General features: G+C 51.6%; 1 protein-coding gene across 1 annotated transcript; it reads right to left on the bottom strand.

Moving 5' to 3' along the window:
- Positions 1 to 989: 989 nt before the first annotated feature.
- On the bottom strand, positions 990 to 26521 carry Rtn4r (reticulon 4 receptor). The gene is made up of 2 exons (XM_004670752.2): positions 26393 to 26521; positions 990 to 2661 (listed from the first exon to the last, which is right to left on the bottom strand). Exons 1-2 carry the CDS (start codon positions 26412 to 26414, stop codon positions 1262 to 1264), a joined length of 1422 nt encoding a protein of 473 aa, XP_004670809.2. The 5' UTR covers positions 26415 to 26521; the 3' UTR covers positions 990 to 1261.
- Between the last annotated feature and the right edge of the window lie 205 nt (positions 26522 to 26726).

Here is a 26726-nt window from a genome sequence, read left to right as displayed (position 1 = left end):
GATTGGTTGTTAAGCATATCCCTGTACCCTCTCTTCCTCCCTAGGCTTCTGGATCCCAGACGCCTCCACAGCCATCTGGCTCCCTAGCAGTGCTCCCTCAAGTCCTTGCATTTTTCTTCTCCCTCTCTCCCTGCTCCTGCCCTGTGGGGGTGGGGAGTCAAGGTCCTCTTGGTAGCTCCCTACATAGTTTCCTGGTCATGTGACCCTTTCCGTTTTGTATGAGTCCTCCCCATTCCAGGCCTTGGGAAAGCACTTATGTATCTACTTGTCTGTGCTGCTTTTAAGCATGTGTATACACATGTGTGTGTTGTGTGGCTCATGCTCTGCCATGTACATCTGTTGTATGTACATGGCTTGTGGATCCTCAAGGGATATGGGTGTGGCATGAGGCACCCAGATATTTGGGCTGGGTTCTCAGACAGTGGTGCCAAGGTGCACATGGCCCCTGAATAGTTTGAGCCTGGCTTCACCCACCTAACTCTTCTTCAGGCCACCACCCTTCTGGCCTTTCCCCAGTAGTGCAATTATGTTCTTCATGCTCCACCCTCAGCCTGCTCCTGGACTGGATGGTCTCAGAGCAGATATCCTCACAAAGGCAGCCTGTTCAGACCTATGGCCTGGCATGTTCTCTGTCAGTCCAGCTGATACCTAGGTTTTCTGGAAAAGCTGGCATGATTGGCAGGCATACCTGCTGAGGAAGGGGACAAAGCCTCAGCACCCCAACTCTGCCCTGGGCCTACATCTTGGGTTGTAGAAGTTGGCTGAGATCAAGTATGTCAACTGTGAGGCAAGGTCAGTGGTTTTGGCTGGAGGGGGCAAGAATACTATCCCATATCTGCATGTAAGCCCCCATCCTGAGCCTAGGGTGCAACCTAGCAGCTCTGTTTCCTCTTTAGGCTTCCTTGATGTCAGTGTGTGGGGATATGCTGCATCTGGGCCCACCCTCGCCTCTCACCACCCACAGCACCCCCAGCCCATAAGGCCACAGCTTAAGAAAAGAGCTCTTTATTCCACGTCATCTGATATTTTTACACAAGTAAAATAAAATGCATATCTCTATATACCGCGATCCGGGTAGGAGGTGGCGTTCTGGAACAAACGCCTTCTCCGGAACCCTGTAAACATGACGGGGCGGAGATGAGGGTGGGCTGGTGGGGAGGAGTCCCTCAGGGAGGACCTGGCCTGGGCCCATGGAGCCTGTCCCCAGTTCTGGCTGGCGGCATGGAGGGAGACCCCATATGTACACACACCTGGTGGCTGGTCAGCAAGGCCCAAGCACTGTCCATAGCACCAGTGAAAGGCCCAGGGGCATGAGGCTGCAGGCCAGGGCTGAAACAGTGCCTGAGCCCTCTGCATCTCCAGCTCCACTGCCCCCACTACCCGTCTGGCCCAGGCGGCACTGGCTGCGTGTGCGGTTCTTGCGGGAACAGCCTGGCCTCCGGCGAGGGCCAGTGGTGGGCAGTCCTGGCGGCTCAGAACCCTCAGGCCTCAGCACAGTCAGTGGAGGCTCTGCGGAGCTGGGCAAGGTCCCAAAGGGAGAGTCATTGATGTGCCGTGGGCCCGAACCATTGCCTGGTGTGTTGTCACCAGGTGGTACACGGCCCTTTAGGGCATTGCCAGCAGAGGCTGGCCTCCCAGACTCCAGCACTGAGGCCTTGTCTGCAGCATTGGGCTGGCAGCACTTGGGCAGGCCCAGCAGTTCCTCATTGGTGGCTCCACTGGTCTGGATAGGACGGAAGGGTCCTACAGTCAGGGTGCAACCCTCTAGGTCGTTGGAAGCCAGGCGCTTGAGGTCTTGGCCAGCCAGGCGCAGGGGCAGGCTACAGGGTACCTCTGATGAGGAACCTCGGAACTTCTGCAGCCAGGCCCATAGCGGCTGTGCCCGGCAGTCACACACCCAGGGGTTGTCGTTGAGCCTCAGGTACTGCAGGCCCCGCAGGGGCACCAGGACCTCTGCAGGCAGCATAGAGAGGTTGTTGGCAAACAGATAGAGTGTCATGAGACGGCCAAGGTCTTGGAAGGCATGTGGATGCACATGTGCCACACGGTTCTGGTGCAGGAGGAGGCGGTCAAGGCTGTGCAGGCCTCTGAAGGCGCGCTCTGGCACGCTTGGAATGCGGTTGCCATGCAGGAAGAGGTGTGTGAGGTTTCCAAGGTCACGGAAAGCATCATCAGGCAGTGCCTGTAGCCCATTGTCTTGCAGGTAGAGGTACTGCAGGGCAGCCAGACCACGGAAGAGGCCCGGGCCCAATTCCTGTAGGCCGCAGCGGTCCAGGTGCAGTGTATGCAGGCGACCCAGGCCATGGAATGTAGTAGGGTCCACAGCACGAAGCTGTGCATTGTCGCTGAGGTCCAGCTGCTCTAGAAGGGTCAGGCCAGTGAAGGCAGTTGCATCAATCCGGGCCAATGCATTGGAATGCAGCCATAGGATGGTGAGATTGCGGCATGCATGGAAGCTGGAAGCTGGCACATGGGAGATGCGGTTGCCGTGCAGGAAGATGCGCTGGCTGGAGGCTGGGATCCCAATGGGCACGGCCTGCAGGGCCTGCTGTGGGCAGCTTGTCGTCACCTTGGGCTCATTGTAGCACACACAGGCACCAGGGCATGGTGCTGCCACCTGCCAGGTCTGCAGCCACAACACCCATGCCAGCAGTGGGCTCCCTGTGGGCATAGGAAAGGGTGGTCAGTGGACAGTAACTGTCAGAGGTAGGGAGTGATGCTAGAATCAGGCTGGTTCTTGGGTTGGGCCTCCAGAAAGACTAGGATAGGGCCTAAGGGCCATCTACCCCAGGAATGGGGGTGTGGGGCACTTGCCTCTCATGCCATATGTACAATGCTAGGTTGTAAATTATCCCTAGAGTCACATACTGTATACTGATGCACACACCTCTACTTCCCATGCCACCCCACCCCACATACCTGCTGTTGTAACTATGACTCACTTCCCATCAGGTTTAGTCTATTTGGTCACCTAACTCCCATCTGAAGGTATCATGGGATGATTATAGATACCATCTTGGGACTCTAGTGAACAAACAGACCCTGGGACCTGGCTGCTATTCTCATGGGTGTCAGTGTTACCCCTGTCCTGTCCTAGTCTGCCCCACAAACCCACAGGCCAGGCTGAGAGAGGAGGCCAGTTCCTGATAAACACTGGTGGACTAGCCAGGCTAGAATGTGGACTCGTGAAGAGATGCCTCAAGCTGAGACTCACCCAGGGCCTCCAGGCCCCTCCTCCCAGGCTGCAGAGACAGACTGTACCTCACACCTTATACTCAGGTCTCTGCAGTTCTAGAAACCGCTGGCATCTTGGATTCTGGGAAGTCCTTTTAAGGGAGCCATCCTTAAATGAAGAATCTGCAGCTTCTAGGGTCTCTCCCTGTAGGGGTCTCAAGGTGCTTGGGTTAGGTCTCCCCCTAGCAATGCTTCTGTCATCACAGGAACAGAAGCCTGGGTGCAAGAAGTAGAAAGGGAGAGAGTGTGCAGCCCTGCCCCCAGGAGCCTCCCCCTAGACCCCCCAGGCAGGCTGCTCCTTATATCACACATCCTCCTTTTTAAGCACTTCCTGACTTGGCTCAGAGCACCTCCTGCAGTCTCCTCCCTTGGCCTCATTCTCTGCTCTATCCCCTCTTTCTCAGCCAATCCCTGCTGGTATCCCAGCTGTCCTGAGTGGGACAGCCTCCCAGTGCTTCCTCCCCTGCTCCAAGCTGCTGTGCCCCATCCTGGGTCTATAGGCCAGATACATCTGGGATATCACCAATGACCTATACCAGCAGTTGACTTCTGGGGACTGGGGTGCTGGTCCCAGCCCTGGCCCAGCTGGTTTTCTCGCCTGTCACTAGTGCCCTTGTCCTTTGAATGCTGAAGGCTCTTTCTGCCTTCAGGAGTGAGTCTATAAAATGTGAATCCCCTTGGGAGGGTTATGGTTTATCAGCTAACACTTGAGTTATCAGCTAGTACCTTCCTTGACAGCTAACACCTTTCTTGCCAGGATAGCTAAGAGCAGCACTCTGAAGACAGGAGGTTGAAGCTGGCTAATGGCTAGGGTTGCAGCTGGTGGGAGTGGGACAGGTTAACTTCCCTGATCCACACCATCCGGGCTTTCCACTTCACACTGGTCCCTTGGCACAGGAGTCCTCTGCTGCCTGGTGTAGAATAGACAATTGCTTTAAATCCAGAGCCCCAGGGGCTGCAGAGGTAGCTCAGTTGGAAGTGCTTGTCTTATAAGAGTGAGGTTCTGAGTTCTATTCACAGTACCCACCTAAATGCTCAGAGATGCAGAGGGAGATCCCTGTGGTCTGCTGGCCAGCCAGTCTAACTTAATTGGAGAGCCCTAGGCCAGTGAGAAATCCTGCTTCAAAAAGAGGTGGATGACATACCTAAGGATGACACTTGAGGTGCTATCACAAGCATGCACACACACGTGAACATTCAAAATAAACAAACAAACAATCAATAAATATCTCAGCAGATTAGAAGGTTTGCCAGTCATCAGACAACCCCCCCCAGTCTGGGAACCTCTCCCTTTGGCCCTTGGATTATCTCTCTGCTCGGCTTGGACTTGATGGCCTGGGGCCATTTGCTGGCCTCCAAGGAGGTGGAGGTAACAGGATAGGAGTCCAGTGCGAGAGCCCTCAAGCCCTTAGGCCCTGGCTGTACCTCCCTGGGCTGGCCATGTGTAGCTGAACTTGGGGCTGGGGCTCTGACATCTGATATCCTTTCCTGGCTTACTGTTTCTTGCATGTTCTCCCTGGGACAGCACAGTGTGATCATGCCAACTTACTTGCTGTCACAGATGGACACCATGCTATATGAACAACACTTCCTAGCCTGGAACCTCAGGACTCAGGGACAACCAAGATAGGACCTTCATGTCCCGGGGTTAGGCTGGGGCTCTCCCTGCCATAGGTGAGGAGTAGGCCACATTGTCAGCTTTGCCATGCCACAGTTTGTATACCATCTACCGACTGAGCCTGACGCTGGGCTGCACCATCAGCCTCTGCGAACCACCACACCATGACCAAGCCAGGCTACTACTGCACCACATCCTGTAGACCACAGTCCTGGGGCTGCCACCTGAAAGCTCCAATGGGGGTCAGTGTGGGTGCCCATGCTGGATCCATGAATGAGCAATGCCAGGGAGGCAACCAACTGAGAGAGTGCCTGTGTGGTGCACAGCTTTGTTTGGCAGCAGGGATTGGGCACAAAGACATAGCTTCATTCCTGCCCAGACAACTGCCTTTGAGAAACCAACTTCTGAGAGTCGGCCCTCTGCAACAGCCCTGCTGTCAACGCAGTGGCTGGAGTGGGCTCTCTTCTGCTGTAGCCACAGTAATTGGCTCCAGCCTGGCCCCTCTTGGGGCCTGCCTGCTGGTCTCCATGGCAACCATTCCTCTGAGCAAGCATGAGGGGGATCTTTTTAGGAAATAATCAAACTCAACCTTGCAACATGGTTTGTGTTCACAGCAGGGGTTTGGGAAATCGCCTGAGACCTAGCAAGGTATGGGGCGGGTGTTCTGTGACCCCACCCCAAGGCTGCCCCACCTACTTGCCTGCCATCATGAATGGCCTTCCCAGTCTATTGCTGAGGCCTCTGTAGTCCCCTGAACCACAAAGACTCTGAACTCCAGGTCTGGTCCTCACCACACCCACCTCTTATTTTCTCTCCCTAATCTTCCCACCGATTCTCACATAAGACACTGGCTTTCTCCCAAGGAGTTGCTCAGACCCCTTGTCTTCTTGAAGCCTCTACCTGTTACTCTCACTTACTTTCATTAGGGTTCCCATTCTCAGTAAGAACCCCCTATGGATGCATGGCACAGCTCTCACACACAGAAACCACAAGGACCCCTTCCCAACCCAGTTGCCTCAGTTACCCTCACAAGCTAGGTACTCTATCCCCAGGCAGTTCTCATCAGACCTCCTTTAGGGTCCTTCCCCTATAGAGTCTACTGATTGTTGGAGCTGAGTCGCAGTCGGGGGTTTCTGGCTTAGTCCAGATTGGCTAAGGAGTTACAGGGGCATGGAGGCCATGGCAGGAGAGGGCTGGCTGACATGTACACAAGATTCTGAGATTCCTCAGGGAAGGCAGTAACTGGATCCTGGCCCTGGGGGCAGCGAGACCAGGCAGGGTACAGCTACTGTGCTACATATACTAGTACCAACAGCTCTTATGAGCCAAGAGCCCATGTTCACCTTTACTGCAGGAGAGGCTAGGGGAGATAGGAAAAGAGGTCAGGATGTGGTAGGTAGAAGGCAAAGGCAGAGGAAAGGAGGTCCTGGAACTGAGGGGTGTGTGGAGGGAGGAGGAAGGAAGGAGCTATGTTGGGTGAGAGGCTTCTGGGTCTTCACCCAGCAGCTGCTGGAGCCAGCAGGCAGGAGCTGCTGAGGTCAGCAGCTCACCTCAGCAGCCCAGTGAGCAGCTGAGCTGGAATTGCCGCCTTTGGTGTCTTCCCAGAATGCTCTGTCCCTGGTGACCCCACACCCTTCCCAGCCTGGGATGACATCCCATGGTGATGGCCCCTTGACTGTACCCAGAGGTTAACAGATAGTGAAGGTTGATAGCCTTGCAGACCCAGGGCATTGGCTTTCATCCCTCCACTAGCTGGGTGACTTTCCTAAAGCAGAAACATTCTTCCCAAGGAGGGTGGAGAAATCCTACTGGCTGGTATAAAAATCCATGAGTTAGTACCACAGAGGAATTAGCTTTCTTACCAATATCACCAGCCTGTTTTACAGATCAGAAAACTGAGGCAGTGAATGGCCAAATTCTGCTTCCGGGTAGTCTAGAAGGAAGGGTGGGTGAAGGAAGGAGCCACAGTGCCACCTGGAGGACACTAAAGCATGATCTGGCCCATGCATGGAGGACAGTCCTTGTGTGGCAGGGACTGGATTGCTGGCATGCTGGATAGGTGCCGGGGCATGAGGCGCCTGGGGTCATGAGTGAAGAATCTAGGATGTTGGGTCAGCTCACAATCCTCTCAAATACCAGCAATGTCCCTGTGAAGCGGTCACAGCAGACCACAGTTACAAGGCAGAACAGCTTAGCACACAGACCAGAAATAGCTCTAGGCGGGGGTGGAGGGACCGGTGTCATCCTCACACTGCAGAGGGTCAGGGCACTCCCTGGGCCAAATCCCCATTTCTGTCAGCTCCCCATCACTGACTCATCACCCCCCACTGGCCATCTGTCCCCTCATTTTCATTTACTGCTCATACATACTACCTACCCTCCACCCGTGGGCCCACAGACACGTGGAGGGGCAGTTCCATTCCATGGTCCTTCCTGTGCCCCTTCAGGCCACGATGATGAGGAAAAGAGCTTCTGTTGTGGGGCAGCCCACCCTGTGTCTCTTGGGGATTAGCTTGCCAGCTTCTGCTGCCCTGTCCTGGGCCCCTTGAGGCCTTGTTTCTTATTGATTTTGGCTATGGAGTAGGGCAGGCAAGGTCAATAACGGGCATGGTCACTCACTCCAGCAGGACAGCAGAGGACCTAGGTTGATATGAATCAGGCCTAGCCACAAATATTGGGGAAACTGAGGCCTGGCATGTGCCATTGCACCCTTGAGGTTATGCTGTAGTTGTAGCAGAGCTGTGGGAACTGACTTCTGACTGAACCACGTCATCATCCCTGTCCCCTGGCCACAGGCCCTGCCCCTGCCCAATTTTCCCTGCCTTGTGATTCTGGGATTGCCTGAGACAACAGGGGACTTGGTGGACCCAGGCTCAGGACTGATGTCTTCTAAGGGCCAAGTTTATTGACCCATTTTGTAAAAGAGGGAAAGGCACAGTTCACAGCCCAGGGCTAACAGGGTTCCTACAACCCCAAGGCAACAAAAGCACTGAAAGACCAGCTCTTCAACTCCTTCCCAGAATACCAGCCCTCAAAGAAAGTTTCAAGCCAGGTGTGGTGACTCACACCTTTAATTCCAGCATTCAGGATGCTGAGGTAGGAGGATCACCGTAAGTTTAAGGCCAGTCTGGACTACATGGTTAGTTCCAGATCAGCCTAGGCTAGGTTGAGACCCTGCTTCAAATAATGACAACAACATAGCAAATATTTTTTTAAAGGTCCTGAGGTCTAAAATTTATGTTTAATTTTTTTTTTGCTTTTTCGAGGTAGGGTCTCACTCTGGCCCAGGCTGACCTGGAATTAACTATGTAGCCTCAGGTTGGCCTCGAACTCAGGTGATCCTCCTACCTCTGCCTCCCTCCCAAGGGCTGGGATTAAAGGCGTGCACCACCACACCTGGCTCAATTTTTGTTTATTGTTATTTATTTAAGAGTGTCAGACAGAGAAAGAGGCAGAGAGAGAGAATGGGCGCACCAGGGCCTCCAGCCACTGCAAACGAACTCCAGATGTGTGTGGCCCCTTATGCATCTGGCTAACATGGGTCCTGGGGAACCGAGCCTTGAACTGCGGTCCTTAGGCTTCCCAGGCTAGCGCTTAACTGCTAAGCTCTCTCCAGCCTGCAAATATTTTTTTTAAAGAAAGGTTTAGCTCACACAGTAGACCCAAAAGGTCTACCCTGGGGCCTTACATGAGTTTAGAAGATTGAGTTTGGTTGGAGAGTGTACATCCATGGAGGATCACATTAGGGTCAGGCCATTCATACATCCCTCTGTCCCTCGGTACCACATCAGAGGTACTTTCCCCGATGCTGTGCTGAACACCTGGTTCTTAACACTTGAAGTTAACTGTTCACAGATAGTCACCTTGCCTTGTGGCATATGCCACATAATTGAGTTTAGTGTCACAGAGTCCTGTGTTGGCCCAATACTGTGAAAATGCTGGGGTGGAACTCCAGGAGCTTCCTTCAAGCTCAAAGGTCCAGGAATTCTTTTTCCTTCTCATGGGGATGGAACTCAAGGCACTATACACATTAGGCAAGCATTTTAACACTGAGTTGCATACATTCCCAACTCTTTTGTATTTTTATTCTGAGACTGGGTCTCACTAGGTTGCCCAAGCAGGCCTTGAACTCACTCTGTAGTTCAGGCAGGCCTTGAACTTGTGAACTGATAAAAGGAGTGTACCACCAGGCCTGGTCAGGAATTCATTTTTGGTTCCAATCTGTTGCTTGCCTATGGGCTCCAGTGCTTCACTGGGTCCAGCCACACATTCCTGTCTGTTATACACCTCCCTGATCCACCTTATAAGTCCTGATATCAGGGTCCCTGTGCTGAGTACATGGAGGCACTGCCTGGTTGATGCTCATTCAGGCCAGAGGCCCAGTGAGTGTCCCCTTCCCCATGGGAAGCTGGTGCCTACCCCATCAGATGGCCAACACACACTTACTGCCTAGTTACCTGGTGAACTCTGTCTTCCAGACAGCTGATTGTTACTAATTCAATCCAGCATCCAGCACAAATTCTAGTGACCAGGGAAACTAATGAGGAACTAGTCAGTGGCTTGTATGTCCCTGTCCTGGGGACCTTAGGGAGGGGACCTCCCTAAGTAATGGCCAAGGGAGGCCAAGCACTGCCACACACCTGACCTACAACCCCATCTCCCCACCCTGACACTGCCTAGGACAGGATACCTAACCTGGCAGGGCACACAGTACTGGGTCCTGCCCCCTCCCCCCAACTATGGCACATATTTCTAGGATAAGCACCCAGGTCAGAATCTTGGATCTCCCACCCTATCCCTAAATATGCTGCTGATGTGAAGTTGATGACCTGTGAGGTCCAGAGTATAAACTTTCCACAAGTTTGAGGTACAAGATGGACTTCTTGGTGTGCACACAAGAATGTATGTGATGGTTGCATACACTTAGGCCTCAACTAGGTGATAAGAATGCACACTGGGAGAGGACAAACAAGGAGGGGCAGACAGGAATGGATTGTTAGCATAAGCAGAATGTAAAACAGGCACAGACATACTATGGAAGCAAGTAACCTTGGGGTTTAGGCCAGGGGATCAGACAGGGGCAGTCGAGGGCTGTTGTGAAGGGGCTGCAGTCATAGGACCTGGAGGAGGGTCTGCTGTACTGTAGTGAGAGGAAGGGGGTGATACTTCTCCCCATCTTCTTGTGCTCTCAGCACTTGTTAAACACAAGCAACCAGGCTTCTGTCCAAGCAGAATATTCTTCTACAAGACACACTGCAGGGCTTGAGGCTGTCTCTAGCTTGCCCTCTGAGATTGGCTCATGCTGCCTCTTGACCTCTCATCAGGAGCAGAATAGGCAGAAAGGCCCCCAAACTTGCTAGTTAGTGGAACTCTTGGTACACCCTTCTGAGCAGGGCTGCTCCAGCCTCCCAGAGGCTTCTGCAACAGAGCTGAAGACAGCATCATCACAGGGCAAGAGAGAGCCAGCACTTTCCAAGTAACAAAGGATCCAAGAGGCAACAGATAACTCTCCATGACCTGCTGCTCCCACTGGAATCACCCTTGGAGCAAGGCTAGTGCACAGTTCGAGAAGCATTTGGAAGCCCTTGGTCAGAGCGGAGGAGGGGCTCTCTTCCTGTTTTACAAGTGTTTAGCTAGATGGCCTAAGAGCTGGCTGCATCATTTGTGATGGTCTGTGTGGTGGTTTGATTTAGGTGTGCCCCATAGTAGTCTGAATGCTAGGCTCCCCATCTGATGGCAATTGGAAATTAAAGCCTCCTGGAGGCAGTGTATTGTTGGGGGCGGGCTTATGGGTGTGATAGCCGGTTTGCCCATGCCAGTGTTTGGCACACTCTATTATTGCTGTTGTCTACCTGATGTTGGTGAGGGGGTGATGTCCACCCTCTGCTCATGTCGTCATTTTCCCTGCCATTGTGGGACTTTCCATTGAGTCTGTAAGCCAAAATAAACCTTTTTCTCACAAACTGCTCTTGATCAGATGATTTCTGCCAACAATGCGAACCTGACTGCAATAGTCTTGTTTTTAGCATGCTGCCACACTTATGTGGTGACCCATGATCTATGGCTGCTTTCAGCCGAATTGAGTTGACACAACATATAGTGTGGCCCACAATGTTGGACCTTTTACAAGAACAAACTGCCAACCTGGTTTGTGACTGAACACCTGCCATGTGTGGTGTTTCCATCTTTATACTCACAAGGGCCCAACCAAGACCATGTAACTTTCCACCTAATGAAAAAGGATACTAAGGACCAGAGATATCACTCACTGCCCTGCCAAACCTCCATGACTGGGTGGGCAGAGCCCAGAAATCTCTCACCCTGGTTCAGTGTTGGCCCAAAAGAACAGTGAGCAAGTCAGCATCTTAGAGGATAGAGGTTGCACGTGAAAGGGAAGTATTGAATACTGCAGGTCCATGAAGAACCAAGTATTTTGCTGTCAGGAGGCTTGTAATTGGGCATGCATAAAAGAGGACTTATTGGAATGGAAGTCAAAGACAGAGGAGAGGCAGAGGATCATGAGCTCAAGGCCAATTTGGGTTACACAGCATGACCCTGTCTCAAAAAAGCAAAAGCAATTCAAGAATGAAGAAACATGCCTATAATCTTAGCATTCAGGAGGTAGAGGCAGGAGGATCAGGAGTTTAAGGCCAGCCTGAGTTACATGAGACACGGCCTCAAAACCAACTGACCAACCAATCAAAAACAAAACAAAAAAGGTTATAAGGAACAGATGAACAGCTATCCTCAAGCACTAGGGGGAAATGTTATGTGACATAGTTCCCACTTGGGAGGGAAGCATGATAACACTTTAGGAGACACAAATCTAGGGTAATTGTGTAGTGGTTTAGTTGAGGTTGGGACATCCTGGAGCCTTGTCCCTTCCATGATAATCTAATCACCTCCAGGATCCTGCGGGGGTTGGTTTGCCCCTTGTTGCACCCTGCTCTGGAGGCTCTGGCAAGGTCCCACTGAAATGGTTCGATGACCCCCTAATACCAAGTTGAGTCTTTGGGCTGGGCAGGACCTGGAAAGAGGGGATATGGGCAGGTCAGCACTAATGTATTTTTCAGAATGAGAAGATTCTAGCATTGGCTAATGGTTTTCACAGGTAAGAATAAAACCATATTGAAGATGCAAAGACTTGGACCTGGAAAGGAGAAAGGCAGTACTTCCTGACAAATAAGTAGTCCTAGACTACTTTTGATACCTTCAGTCCTCACCACTTGTACAGACCCATGGCCAGGATTATGAAGGGAGAGAGGGCTATAGAGATGCCTTCTATCCTTATCACTTCCATCATCACCACCCCTGTTATCATCACAACATCATACTCACTATCATTACTACATCATCATCATTACGATCACCACTATCATCATCATCACTGTGATACCCTTCTGTCACAGACACCAAATATGAGGCAGTCAACTTTTAAAGAGGTGGGGTTTATTTTGTATCACAATTTCAGAGGTTTTAGCCCACAGTCTCTTGGCTTTGTTATCTTTGAGCCTATGGTGGGCACAGCATAGCAGAAGCACACAACAGAGGAAGTAGTTCACTTTGTGGCATCCAGGAAACAGAGAAGGAAAGAGAAGGGCCAGGGTGTTATATCCTCCTCAGGTGCATGTGCTCCATGACCTAGCTCCTTCCAAAGATTCTGTCTCCTCTCAATATTGCCATGCACTATGGACAAAATCTTCAATCCATGGGGCCTTTGGAGGGATATTCATGATCCAAATTATAGAAGTCACTATCATCACCATCACATCTCACTGTAATCACTATCACCACTATACCATCATCACCATCTCTATCATTAGCATCACCATCATTACCACAATTATCACCATTATCATCACTATCACCATCACCATCTTACCAGCTATGTATAAAATGTTGGATTGGGAGCAGCCTGAGGCAAACTTGGTAATTATGTTAAAGGCAGCCAGTTTTAATCAAAGGCAAGGAACCATAGGCCAATAAGCAGTGAGCTAGTGTGTTGTGGACACTAGACATCCCTGGGCAGTGGTCTGGGCCCAAGGAAGTTTCATTCCAGCATCAGAGCTTTGAGGCCTTACAGAGTATTTTTGATGAGAATCAGTCTCCTAGGAAGGCACTGTCATTCACTATCATAGTCCCAGCCTTGCATGGGGCCCAGTAGCAGGACAGGGCAGAAGGAAGAGAAGGGAAGGATATTTATGGGACAGTTCACTGGGCAGATGTTCCTTATTCCTAGTGGTTTCATGACACATCTACCCACAGCACAGTGAGTAAGTGACTATTACTTCCACTAACATATAGGTGCTTGGGTGTGGTAATATCTCTGACAGGGCACCAGTGAGGCCGGGGACAAGGCACCTAAAATCCTAAGGTAACTAAAACAGATACTAAACTCTAAGGACTACACAGTAAGAAGGGGCAGTCACTCTGGGCATTCTCCACCCCCTCATCCATAGACCAAGCCTCTTTCTCTGGGATCTGAGGGCTGGGATTTGGATGTAGGATCTACCATCTCGAAGAGTAGCTGGAAAAGCTGCTGAGTCTGTAACTACACCAGTAATGTAAAGATCACACTGAGCACATTCCCCCCCCCCCCCCCCCCCCCCGCCCAGCAACCCAGTGATGCCTCTAGCTTGGAATCTCCATGGAGGTCTGGGCTCTGTGGCCAGTGTTGTTGCCCACAGTCCCTGGGATTAGTTTGGGCCCTAGCAACCGAGACTGGCACAGCCATCTTGCAGGTCTGATTGTGGTCATCCCCAAGTCAGACTGAGGATCCAGAGGATGTGAGGAGCTCAGAGTCAGAAACTTGGAGCTAGGAGGTCTGTTGTAATGGTCTCAAGGACACTTTGGCCTGGCCTAACTGCTGCCCTTGCAGAAGGTGCTATGTCCAGGCTGGAGGAGGGTTTGGAGCCAGGCTGCTGCAAAAGCCCACCCGGAATCATGTCCCTGTCTACTCCATGGATTTCAGCCTCTGCAGAGAAAGGAGGCTTACAGATCCATTTGGACACCAGGCCAACACAGTCTGTCACACCTTGTGAAAGCCCCACTCTCATGCATCCTCGGTTGCTGCTGCTTGTCATACAACAGTGGTGGTATCCCTACTTTGTCTAACTACCACACATTAGACTCAGTAAGCTGTGCTACAGAACCATGTTCATCTTTTCCCCTGAGTTGATGGTGATAAGAAAGCACACCCTATGAGGAGTAGGGAGACCAATCCAGAAAAGGAGTCTCTATTCTTGGCATATGGGAGAGCTCTGGACAACCCCTAGTATGACAACCTATCAGTTGGCATATTCCATTTTAGCACAGAGTTCTCAATTTCCTTCCTCTGTCGAAGTGAGCAGAAAAACCAGAAATCACCATGCACATGGAAAAGGGACCATGGCAGATAATGAGGGAAGTGACTCTAAAGGAAGCAGATAGTATAAGGAAAAGTCAGAAATTAGAAGAAAATTCTAATTAGTCCTCCTAGTGGTAGAAGGGGATTTAAAACAAGAACGAGGTGCTATGACCAAGGAACCAAGAGTGCCTAGAAATTAAAAATAGAATTGCTAAAATGAAAAAAAAGTCAATAGAAGGGCTAGAAAACAAGGTCATGGAAATCTTCCAAAAAGAAAAAAAATGAATGAGACTTGGTAGACAAATATAGGTTGAATGTGTTTTATGGTAGTTCTACAAAGAGAAAACTGAAAAGAGAGGGGGGAAAGTTATCAAAGAAGTAATACCAGAAAATTTCCCAGAGCTGAGGACCTGATCCTTCACTGGGCATTCTTAGCAAATTTCAGGCCCCTGAAGATCAAGAAAGACTTGAGACTCTAGGAAGAAAAGGTGATCATAAACAAGGGAAGGTACTATTGGACTTCTCCATAGTACACTGAGTGACACAGGATAGCAACACTGTAAGCTTCAAGACTCTGAGGGGACATTTTTTTAAAATATGGAATTCTAGACCTAGTCAATCCAGCTTGAACAAACTTAAAAACATGGAAGAACTTGAAATAGTTCCTTACTATGCATTTCTTACAAGGAGTTGGGGTTATGTTTCAAATAAAAATGAGAATGCATTCACAGAAAGAAACATGTATCCAATGAATGTTAAATATAATCCTAGTGGTCACTAGGGGAAGTCATAGGGTAGCAGGACAAAGGCCTAAGATGAGACTCCAGAGGAAATGAGAGATCTATTAGAACCCTGACATAGTAAAGAGCTTCCATAAGATAGGACCAGAGGAAAAACAAAACAAAACAAATCAACAACAACAACAACAACAGAAATCAGCCAGCTATAAACCCCAGGAAAAGCAAAGGACATGCAAGGGATGAGCTAGAATACGAGTTTTAGAGAACAAAGATAATCATTAACAAATCCAAGGAACTAGGGCAGGGGACTAAAGGCTGGGACACAGAAAACTGGATTTTTATATCAGCTTCTAAAAACTGGGTGTTGGTTTTAACCTTGTGCAAGGTATTATTGATCAAAATATTATTGTTTAAAAAAGACCATTACATATTTTTCACTGAAATCTTCAAAACAGAGATGATAAAAAAGAAGATAAAGTGTATCTTCCAGAAAGTAGACAAATATGGGCTAGAAACCATTGTTCCTGACATGCAAAAGAAAAAGGAACTATGAGAGTTTACCAAGTACTGGCATGCACTATCTGGGCAGCTGGCATCCTGTGAAGGGACAAGGCCCTATGCACAGACTATAGCTCTGTTCAGCCAAAGGTGACAGAGAACAGAGCTGAGTCTCTGAAACACACTGGGTTCTTTGTTATAGACACTTTTTCAATTCAGACACTTGAAGGAGAAGATTTTGGTCTATAATTCCAGAACTGTGTCAACCAGGTAGTCATTCCCCCTTGCCCAGCCTCAATGCACCTCCACATCCACTTGGCCTAGCCTACCACCTTGAACAATTTCTTATCACCCACACCTGATCCTGTCTCCTCACTGTCAGAGTGACCCCTTCCTGTTCAGACTTGAGCTTCCATACTAGGATAGGGTGGGGGCAGTCAGAACCCAGTAGGAGCCACTTTGTGCTAGAGGCAGGGCTGTATCCCTGGCTATTAGCCCTGGTCTCAGCTTCTCTACTTCAGAGAGCCCTGATCTGCAAACAAGCTCATGGTGCATAGACAGGGGCAATGTGAATAAGTAATTGCTCTTTTATTAACGAGTGACAAATTATTCCTATATGATTGTGTGTGATAACTCTTGCTTATTTGAAATCAATTTGGAATGGAAATTGTTGGCGGCTTCTCACCTGCACGGGTGGGAGCAAGGTGTCACTGCCTCCTGCAAAAAGGAGGTCAGTATATTTCAGGTACATCCTGAGGCTGCAGTGTATAGAGGTGCTTTAGCAGGCAGTCGGGGAAGGGATAGCTGTCCCAGGATTGTGGAGCCTAGAAGGTCAGGTACCTTCTCAGTCTCACGTTCTCAGCATCTTTGCCCACGATGCAGGAGGGGTCAGCTTGGGTTCCCATCATGGCCTACCTCCTGCCCTCCCCCCTCCACCTGAAGCTCTACAAAAGGCCCTATTGTCCCTGGGCCTAGACTCCTTGCACTCATCTCGGGAACCCTGAGCATCTGGGAGGGCTGACCTTTCACCCCACAAAGGATACATCCAGTGCCCAGCTGGCCCCACCTCCCTGCTTGGGCCACTCATGGATCTCACTATTAAGCCTCAAGAAGCTTGTTCTTGAAGGCCCCCACTCCATCTCCTGGCAGGCTCCACACCCCAGCCCAGTCACAGCCACCTCTTCTTGGGAATGCTTATTTAAAACACTCCATCTCACAAGACAGCCATGCCTCCCTCCCAGACAGGTATCACCCCTCCACTACTCCACTGCTCAGGTTTTAACCATGAGCATGGACTAGTAAATCCAAGGTGTTCCTGACTTGTTCTGTTTGGTCTCATATCCTGATGTGAGAGCAGGAGGAGGAGGAGGAGTCACGAGACCTGTGCCTTGGGGTCCTTTGCCCATTGCAGCCAGTCCTGCAGCCAGCCTTGCTGAATCAGACCTGTGTAAGGCCTTAGGTGGGAGCCCCACCCCCAACCTCTCCAAGCTCATTTCCTCACCTGGAATTAAAGTCCGAAGACTCACCTCACAGATGCCCACACAGGACAGATACATTGCAGCCACCCAGGAAATGCCCAGCTCTCATGGTTTGAATGAAAAGCCCTCATAAGCTCATGTGTTTTGAATACTTGGTCCCTAACAGGTGGTAATTTAGGGAAGTTAGGGGTTCTTGGGGAGATGGAGTCTTGTTGGAGGAAGTATATCACTGGGGATGGGCTTTGGGAAAATATAGCCCAATTCCAAGCCTATTACTCAAACTACTTCCTTCCTGAGGCTGTAGACATGTGATGCCCAGATTTCTCAGACATGATGAAACTTCTTGAAACTGAAAGCCTTTTTCCCCTCCATAAGTTGCATCTGGTTGGGTATTTTGTCCCAGCAATAAGAGGGTAACTGCTAGACTAGCACACCAACCTGGGACTGTCAGCCTGCATCTGGCCTCTCTCTAGGGGACAGTCTCATAAGTGCCCCTTAGGGTGGCCACTGTCCTCATCCTGCAGGGCACAGACCTGGGATCAGTGAGGTCTTCTCCTCTAAGCTTCTCCACTGCCTTAAGGATGCTAGACCATTTCCAGATCCTTCCCTATCACTTCTGGCCTTGCCCCAGGAATGCAATCTCAGATCCACAGGAGGTTTTGTTGAGTTCTGTTGGGGCCACTGTTTATGAGCTTTGTCCAATGGGCACTGGAGTTGGGGGAGACATCAGCTAGGCCAGGCCAGGGTAGATCTCCCTCACAGAGAGTTCCAGGCAGGGTTGGGAGAGTGTCTACTAACTGGCTGGAAATGTACTGCTGGCTATGGAAATGTCTTCCTCCTTCCTTAACTCCTACCACAAAGCCACACATAGGTTGTCCCCCTCACACCAAGTTTTTATCATAGCTGAGGCCCAGAGGCATCAATGATGAAGATGGCCCTATGACTTGAGGGGCTGGAGATCTCTGGATACATTTCCTGGAGCTCTCTGCTTATAGGGGACAGTGACAGAACCCTCAGGTGGAGTATTGTGACTGCCTGGAAGGAATCAAGCCTTAACTGGTGGTGGAGAGGGTTAGAGGCAGGTGTTCCTGTGTGTGCCAAGACTGGTGGTGGAGGTGCTGGAACCACCAGGGACTTGGGTATCTATGCAACTGCTACCAGAGTCACCAGCTGTGACTGAGGCCCTGTGAGTAGGGTATGAATGGGGTAGGCCTATAGTATTGGAGAGGGTTCTGAAGAGGGGTTGATGCCTTCCCACATCTGCCTTGGGCTACCTTGGGCGGGGCCAGGCTGTAGCTCTAGTGGCAGGTGAAGAATGGAGTCCATCAGGGTCAATATCTGTCTCAGCTATGAAGGGTCCTACCAGTGACAATGGGATCCATCAGGGCCACTATCTGTCTCAACTATGAAGGGTTCTACCAGTGACAATGGAGTCCATCAGGGACACTATCTGTCTCAGCTACGAAGGGTCCTCCCAGGGACATCCAGGAGGTATGTAGATGGAATATCTTTTTTTCTCAATTTTTATTAACATCTTCCATGATTATAAAAAATATCCCATGGTAATACCCTTTCTCCCCCCGCCCTTTCCCCTTTGAAATTCCATTCTCTAGATGAAACATCTTTATGAGAACACGTTTTCTTTTGCCAATTTTTGAACAGGAAGCTTGTCATATCTGTTCCCATGTCAGCCTCTGCCTGACATAAATTGGGGCTGAGGCAAGAAGCTGAAGGACAGCCTGGACATGGCCCAGTGTGCAGGGTTACATGTCAGGCTGTGGAGCACACACAGCTGCTTGGGCTTCCCACTGGGGCCAGGGAGGAGTAAGTTCCTCTTCTACTTTCTCTTCTCTCCCCTTTATCCACAGTCTGCCCACTCTAATAACCCCTGCCTCTAATGGAGCAGGGGACCTTATGCTCCAGGACCATAGCAGTGAAGGCCCCTTCCCTTTTCCCAGAGGTTCTAGTTCCACTGGGGATGTGGGGACCCCATGTGAAGGGTAGGCCTCAGGGTGCTGACCCTATCTTGTCAGTACCCATATTATAAAGTCCTTCTATCCTGGGACTTTGTGGACTTGAGAATATCTCCTTGGGCCCTGGGGTGGCTTGAGGGCAAAAGATATTACAAGAAATCAGGGTTCTGAGCCTTGTGTAGTGGCACATGCCTTTAATCCTAGTACTTGGGAGGCAGAGGTAGGAGGATCACCATGAGTTTGAGGCAACCCTGAGACTACATAGTGAGTTCCAGGTTAGCCTGGGCTAGAGTGAAACTTTACTTCAAAAAAACCAAAAAAATTGAAAAAAAATTAAAAAGAAATCAGGGTTTCCATTGCCCAGGGTTAACCTGAAACTGGTAGTGCCAGGAAGGATTTGCTGAAAACAAGGAGAGGTCACTGATCCATCCTCCCCTTGGAATCTCCCCACAGCAAAGCCCCACTCAGGAACCAACTTCCCTACCCTGGGGCATCCTGGTGCTTACCAGTCCTGCTGAGGGTGTGGCTAGGGCACTTTCCATGGGATGCTACAAGTTCATCTCTCCAGGCACACCCAGGACCACATGCCCCATTGACCACACATGTAGGCAAGGGGCACTTCTGGGGGAGACACCAATAGTCCTGCTGCTTCTTTGGGTGGCCATGGGAGTTCATGTCAGCAGCCTTCAGGGAGATCTAAAGTCCAGCCCCACCAGGCTCCCAGGCTCCCACCCCATTTGCTTCATCCTCAGGGGATACTAGAGGACACAGCACCTGCCTGTTCTGTGCCCTCTAAAGATGAAAGGGCCTGGATATGTCCAGGGAGAGCTAGATGCAAGGCCTTATTAGGGCAGACAGGAGCAAGAGCTCATGGGAGGAAAATGGCAGGGCTCTACAAGAGAGGGGGATTTTCTGCCAAGGTGGGGAATATAGGCAGAAGAGGCCAAGAAAGCTGCAAATGACACATTCTGGGTGACCTTGGTCTGGCCCAAAGCCCTCCCAGAACTGCTACTCTCATGCTGGCCAGGGGGAGAGTAGCTACCCTGCCTTCCTCTGAAATTCTGCTTCCAGACATACTTGGGGGAATAAAAGATGTTTCTGGGATGTCTACCCTACCTAAAGGGCAGATGACCCAGGCTTCCATTGTCCAGAGCCCCTCCAAGGGCCAGAAAGGAACACAGGCAGCCACCCCATAGCCCTGAAAGTTGAGCATATAAGCAGCAGTAGTAGAATATGCTACATGGCCTTCTAGGCTAGCCAAGTTCCTGAGGTCAGGGTCTTGCCTAGGGGCCCATGGTACTCCTCAGGTTCCTCCTGAGCATGAAGATCCCTAAATGGAGGTTCCAACCTCTCTAATGCACTACCTAGTTATGGGCCTGCATGGATGATGTACCCCCACCCTCAGCCTACTATGCCCTCTCAGCCCACTGACATGAGCCAAACCATCACTCACTCCCCTTAAGATGGCTGGCAAGGACCCTACTGGCAGAAGGATTTTCAGGGGAGGGGTAGTTCCACATAAGCTCCTCCTGGGCCCCACATGACTCAGTAGAGGCTCTTGCTTAAAGGAGCTCACAGGGCCCAAACATTTGTCCCACTGCCTGCCTGGGTTCCCCTCCCCTCTGTATTCCCTGGGGTGGGTCAAGTTGATGTGACCAGGAGTCAGAGAAGGCTGTGGATTGTGGGGTCCTCATCTCCCACCAAAAGCCCCAGAGTTCACCAGCCTCCATTTTCACAGCCAACTGCCTTGCTCTAGGCCTGAGGTACAGGAGCTGCCTGACCTGCCAGGAGGAGCTTCAGCAGCCAGATTACTGAGAGCTGGCCAGCATGCTCAAGTCAAGCTCCCTGCATGGCTAGCCCTGTGGGCCAGCTCTCCTTCACTACTTCTACCTTCATACCATCCATATGCCCACAGGAAGGCTTAAGGGTCCAAAGTGCCTGCAGGCTCTAGAGACCCTGCTTGCAGTTGTTTTGACCAGCTAGGTTGCCTCTGACTGCCAGACTTGTAGTTCACCAGCCTGGGTATATCTCAGCTGATGTAGGCACTAGCTGGCAGTCAGGTACTGATCACATAGATGAGGATACTCCTTTTTGGTGACACTCGGATACCTTTTGGGCCTCCATCTGCAGGGCACTGCTGAAAGGGCCACCAACTGTGCATGGTTGCTGGTGTGGAGATGGAAAGGCAGGCAGTTGGACCTGGGGGGCAAGGGGCTCCCCCAGCAAGGGTGGACAAGAAGGTTCTACAGGAGATCCTATGGCTTACTCTGAGAACAAAGGAGCAAAAGCTTTACTTAGGGGTAGCCAAGAGAGACTTTAGGCAGACTTGGAGACTAGAAGGAGGACAACATGGCCAACTGAGAGCTTGGAGGGAATGTAGCCATAGACCTGGGAGGGGACCAATCTGAGATAGGCTTGAAGTGAGACATAAGAGGGGATGGGCAAACAGAAGATCAGACTTTGGCTGAGCCAGATGTAGCACAGGGGACAGATGTGAGGCTGTGGCTCTCTAGCTGGCCCTAAGCCCTTTCCTGCCTTCCACATTGTCAGTGGCTTTCACTCTTTACTGTGTGCTTACAGAGCAATGTTTCAGGCCCAGCAGTTGCCACAAGCAAGCTTCCAACCAGCTCTGCATGCAACTCTACCATCTGTCCTAGAGCCCTGCGTCCCACATTCTGGGGAAGACTGGGGTCAAGGAGCTAGGAACATCATCTCTGGTCAGTAGCTATGGATTGCAGCCCAGCTAAGGGCAGTGTGACCCAAAGTTACACAGCAAGCCAGCACTGCATGAGCTGATCCTATAGTTGCCTAGACTCAAGGGAGGGGAACTTCTGGCAGGTCCCCAAGCCAGCCCCATCTGGGCCCTGGCAGACGGGTGAATAAAGCCAACATCTTACCAAGGTCACAATGGCTGGGACAAATCAAGGATACGGTGCCAGGGATGCAGGTAGGTAGGCCAGGGGCAATCTGAGAGGGCTCCCAGGAGGCAGTATGGATCCTGGAGCTCCACCCTATTCCGAGTTCCTGGGTACTCCAGGCTGTTCAACCCCACCCCCTACCTTAGTGGGCCCCTTACCCAGCTTCAGCCTTAGCCTGACATTTCCCATGACATTTGCTGCAAAGAAATAGAGTCATAAATCCAAAGGTTAAATTTGCACATTGCCTTATGCTGCTGGTAGAAATTGGTCCTTCCACCCACTAGGTGCTCTGTGGGTGTAGACTGCTGTGGGATGCCCTGTCCATTCTTGGGGCCCACTATACCTCTACAAGAGACCCTCTCACTGTTTTCCAAAATGGGTTCCTAGGTACATCAGGCCCTGTAGTTTGCCTGTCAAAGAGAGCACTGCCTGTCCCATCTGAAACCCTGAGATGCCCTATGAGAAAGATCCTCTGTCAGCAGCTTAACCCAACCCATCCCAAATTTGACCATATAAAACCTTTGATGTATACCAATATTCTGTAGAAATCTAATTCCCCAGAGGGCCAAAGAGCACCCCTAGGCACAGGGCAGGTACTTTGAATGAAGCTAGGTCAGCTCCTGACACCTCTATGTCCCACATCCACTCAGCTCTGCATGCCAAGGTGCTGGCATGGGACCTGCTGCCTTCTAGGCCCATCTTGATTAACACAGGGAGACTGGACTCTGCCTGCTCAGCACCTCTCCAAGGCTACTTGGAAAGGTGTGCCAATAGCTCCTGCTTCTTATCTCCACCTCCTGGGTCTGGTTGCCTTGGGAAAGGTCATGAGGCATTTGTGGGTCACCTCTATCACCCCCACATCCATTCTCCCACAACAAGGTAGAGGTAGTAAAGTCATATAGGTGGGGAAATTATCAGGGGCCATATGAAGAGGTCTAGAGAGATGTGGCACTGAAGGGCTAGCTCCAGAGATGGCCATCCCTATGGCTAAAATTTTGGTCCATGCACCCCACTGCCCACCTTATTTTTTTTTAAAGAGTTCAAAACGGCTGGGAGGAGATCAGGAATGAGACCCTGGCCAGAAGTTGACCCAAGTGTGTGTGTGGAGGAGGGGAGGTGCACAAGTCCAGGCCCTTCTTCTGGCAGATGGCCTCAATTGAGGATCTGCCAGGGTAGGGACATGAGGAATGACATGACTGTGGCTTTGGATAAACAAATTTTCGTGCATTCTCAGGAAGGGATTCCACACACACTAGTTAAACATGATGCACAAGAATAGTTCTCAATGTGCAAAATGTTTAAAATACAGTGACAAAAGAAGAAACTGCAGTACCAAACACCCGGTGCAGTGGGACCTAGCCAGGACCATGTCTCTGGGGATGGTGCAGGGAGATGGGGGGGAGACTGTGTGCCTACTCCCCTGGCTCAGTTCCCACTAGTGGCTGTCCTTTATAATGCATTCAACCCTGGAAAACAAGAGGCAAGGATCACCCAGTTGATATGCTTGATCAGAGTAGGATTTGAGGGCTGTAATGAGCAAGCAAGGAATTAAGGGTGTCAAGTAAATGCAGCATCTGGGATTTGGCTACTTGGAGGGCCCAGGTGACCTTAGCCAGGTACAGCTGGACCTACAGGTAGGGACACTGAAGGGTGAAGTAGGTGTTGGGCCCTGGAAAGACAGGCACAGCAGCTAGCCTGACTCTCACAGATATTGGAGTCCAGGTTCCAGTTGGCCGCAGATGGCCATATAGCCCTGCCTGGGGTCAGAAGTCAGGGCTTACAGGCTGGAAGTGGGTCAGCATGAACTTCACTGACCAGGCACAGGGCAATGCCAGGAGCCTTGGTAGCAATGATAGGGCTATATCCTTCTCATATACTCTCTCTCTCTCTCTGATATACACCCCCCCCCCACACACACACCCTACCTTCCTTCTTTGGATCCCTTCCCTGGGTGCACAGCCTAAGGCCTAAGGTCCTGAGAGCCTTTCAGGCCTAGACCTGCAGAAGGGATCCCTCTGCCTTCCAGCTGGGCCCCTTCTGGTGTTTTATTGGTTGCCACAGGGGCTATATATCATAAGGCTAGGAATTCCTCACTCGTGGTGTGGGTTAGCAATCAAAGGTTGCTGGGGCTCTTCAAAGCTGATGCCCACTGGGGTCAGTCCAGCTGCCCCAAAAGGTTTTTGTTATTTCATTTTGAGGCAGGTGTCACCATATAGCTCCAGGTTGGCCTCCAACTTGCAATATTGCCTCAGCTTCCTGAGTGCTGGGATTACAGGCCTATGCCACCAAGCCCCACTTCCCTGGGAGTTTTGACTTCAGCGCTTTGCTTTCAAAATTCTCCAAATACATTTTCCCAACCTCAAGTCAGCAGAGGTCCTCCTGGTACCCCAGGACTGTCAGACAGGCTAAGCCCTTCCTTCTTCCCTTGAGGCTACAGGTAAGTGGGATGCCAGGGAAGTGACAAGTGGACAGGGAGAGACAGCACTGGAGGAGGCACTTCACCAGATGGGATATTCTTCTAACTCTGCCCTTCACCAGCCAGGGGTCTGCAGCCCCCCCTGAGTTTCATTTTCCTCAGCCAGGACCAGCCAGCCCTCTTCTGCAGTTACAGAGTAAGAGACCCCACTGGGCATCAGCTTTGAAGAGCTCCAGCAGCCTTTGATCACTGACCCACATTATGAGTGAGGAAGACTAAGGTGGGGAGAAGTGTCTTCCCTGAGCCTCGATTTCCTTCAGCTGTTGCTCTCCTGCAATGTTACACTCAGGATCAGGCTTTGCAAGCTCCCCTCTGCTAGCTGGGATCTGGGATCGGCTGAGCTCCTATCTCAGAAGCACACCTTCCTTCCCTGGGCTGAAGCAGGGCAGGGAACAGTGCTGATTTGCAGATGGGAAGACAGGCCTGGGGTTTAGTATAGGGAGTGGTCAGCTGCTTCTGCTCACTCTGTCAACATGTTTTACCCCACACAAACACTGGAGCAAGTTGAAACCACTGTGGAACTTCTCACCAGAAGATCACCATGATGAGGAAGTTGAAGCCATGCTGGGTTGGCTGCCCTGGTTGGAGGGGCAGAGGCAGCCTCACAACCTGTTTGTCACAATATGACCTCAAGGTTGGAAATGAATCTGTTCCGGTGGATTCCAGCCCACCACAGGTCACCACCTTTGTGGCCCTAGCTTGTGGCTGAGGTGGTTGGGAGATCCTGCACCTTAGCCTAGGCTGGGAGCAGTGAACAAACCTCCAAAACACATTCCTAGGGCCTTTGTTCCAGATTTGGGTAGAAGGCAGCCACAGCCCACCTGGGTACCCAGGGGCACCCTCACTGGGAGACAAATCGAAATATATCCATGTGCTCACAGACACACACAGTCATATGTACACATGAGCAGATATACATCATTTTACACACATATATGCACACACAAGGCCAATGTGCTTCAAAGGGGAGACTACTAGGACACGCAGAAAGAGGCGAGAACAAGGATGTTGCTCCCTTTTGGTCCCAGCTGCCCAGAACCCCCTAAAACAGGCCTGCGTGGGTGTGGGAGTGGGTTCTGCTAAAGCGCCTCAGCATGTGCCAACCATGGAGCTCACAGCAGGCATGCTGTGGGAATCCATGTGTGGCCGTGGGTGGACAAGTGGGGGTGAAGACACCAATGTGCACACTCAAAGTCTGTGTGTGCACAAAGAGTTTATACATGAGTGCTCTGGAACAGACAATGTGTGTGCATGGGAGGTGTGCAAGTGTGCATGTAGACACGTGCAAGAAAACGTGTGTGCAGCCTGCGGCACAATGGGCATTAGCAGGGCAGCTGGGGTGGGCACCTGGGACAGGCATGTGTCCATTTCAGAACCTGCAGATAGGGCATGACTAGCCTACAAGAAATCCACCCTTCCTTGCTTCCTCTGCTGGGACTTCACACCCAGTGGGGGAGGGATCCCAAAGGAATGCCAGGAAGGGGGTGCCAGGAACACCAACAGTTCTCACAACTGAGCCTTGCAGGGGCCTCAGAAACGGGAGACATTGCTGCCTCCTATCACCATCTGCCCCAGGAGAGCAGCGCTAGGACTGCCCTGTCCCCCACGCCCTCTACGGTCGCCAACGCACTCATTCATCCTTATTCCGTCTGACCCCAGAGAAACCAAAGGTTCTGAGCTGAGACCTAGGAGCAGACGAGATACCCTCACCTCCAATCCGTACACACGTTTCGGCAAACCTCCCCCCACCCCTTATTAACCCCTTAGCGGCCCGGGTGCTCCGAGGCCGGACCCCGCCCTCCCAGCCCGCAGCCCCCACTCCGGACACGATCCAGCGTCTAGAACCTCCAACCCGACGCCCCCAGCCCCGCCGTCGCCGTCAACTTTCCCCGAAAGCCGCAACTTTTGCTGCTGCCGCCGGCTCCGCCCTCTCAGGGCCCGGGTGCTCTCGGCCGGAGGACAGCGAGGCACTGCGGTGGCCCTACACGCCGCCCAGCGACCCTTCCCCCGCTTTGGCAGCCCGGGCCGTGCCCGGCGCCTCGGGGTAGGGGAAGCATCGCCCTGCCAGCTCCCCACTTGCAGCCTGGCTCCGGCGCTGTGCGGACACTCACCTCCCGCAGACGCCCTCTTCATCTTAAGGGTCGGGCGGGGCGCGTCAGGGATTGGAAGTGGCTTCGGGGCGGGAGCCCGTCTCCCCGCGGCCGGGTCTGCATCCAGGCGCCACCGCTCCGGCCCGGTCCCGGCCCGGCCGCGGGACGAGGCTCGGCGCGCACTGCTCTGCCCGTCCCGGGCTGGGCTCCGGGTGGCGGGCGCGCAGGGCGAAGGCGAGGGCGAGGGCGGTGGCGCGCACTGGTGGGGCGCTCGCGGCACGGGCCGGGAGCGGATGAATGTTTTATGGGATCATGTGGTTTGACGCGCGCGGAATCCGCCCGGTCTTCCCGGCGG

This window comes from Jaculus jaculus, chromosome 13 (assembly GCF_020740685.1).
Source record: "Jaculus jaculus isolate mJacJac1 chromosome 13, mJacJac1.mat.Y.cur, whole genome shotgun sequence".
Taxonomy (NCBI): domain Eukaryota; kingdom Metazoa; phylum Chordata; class Mammalia; order Rodentia; family Dipodidae; genus Jaculus; species Jaculus jaculus.
This window is presented reverse-complemented; position numbering and strand designations above follow the sequence as displayed.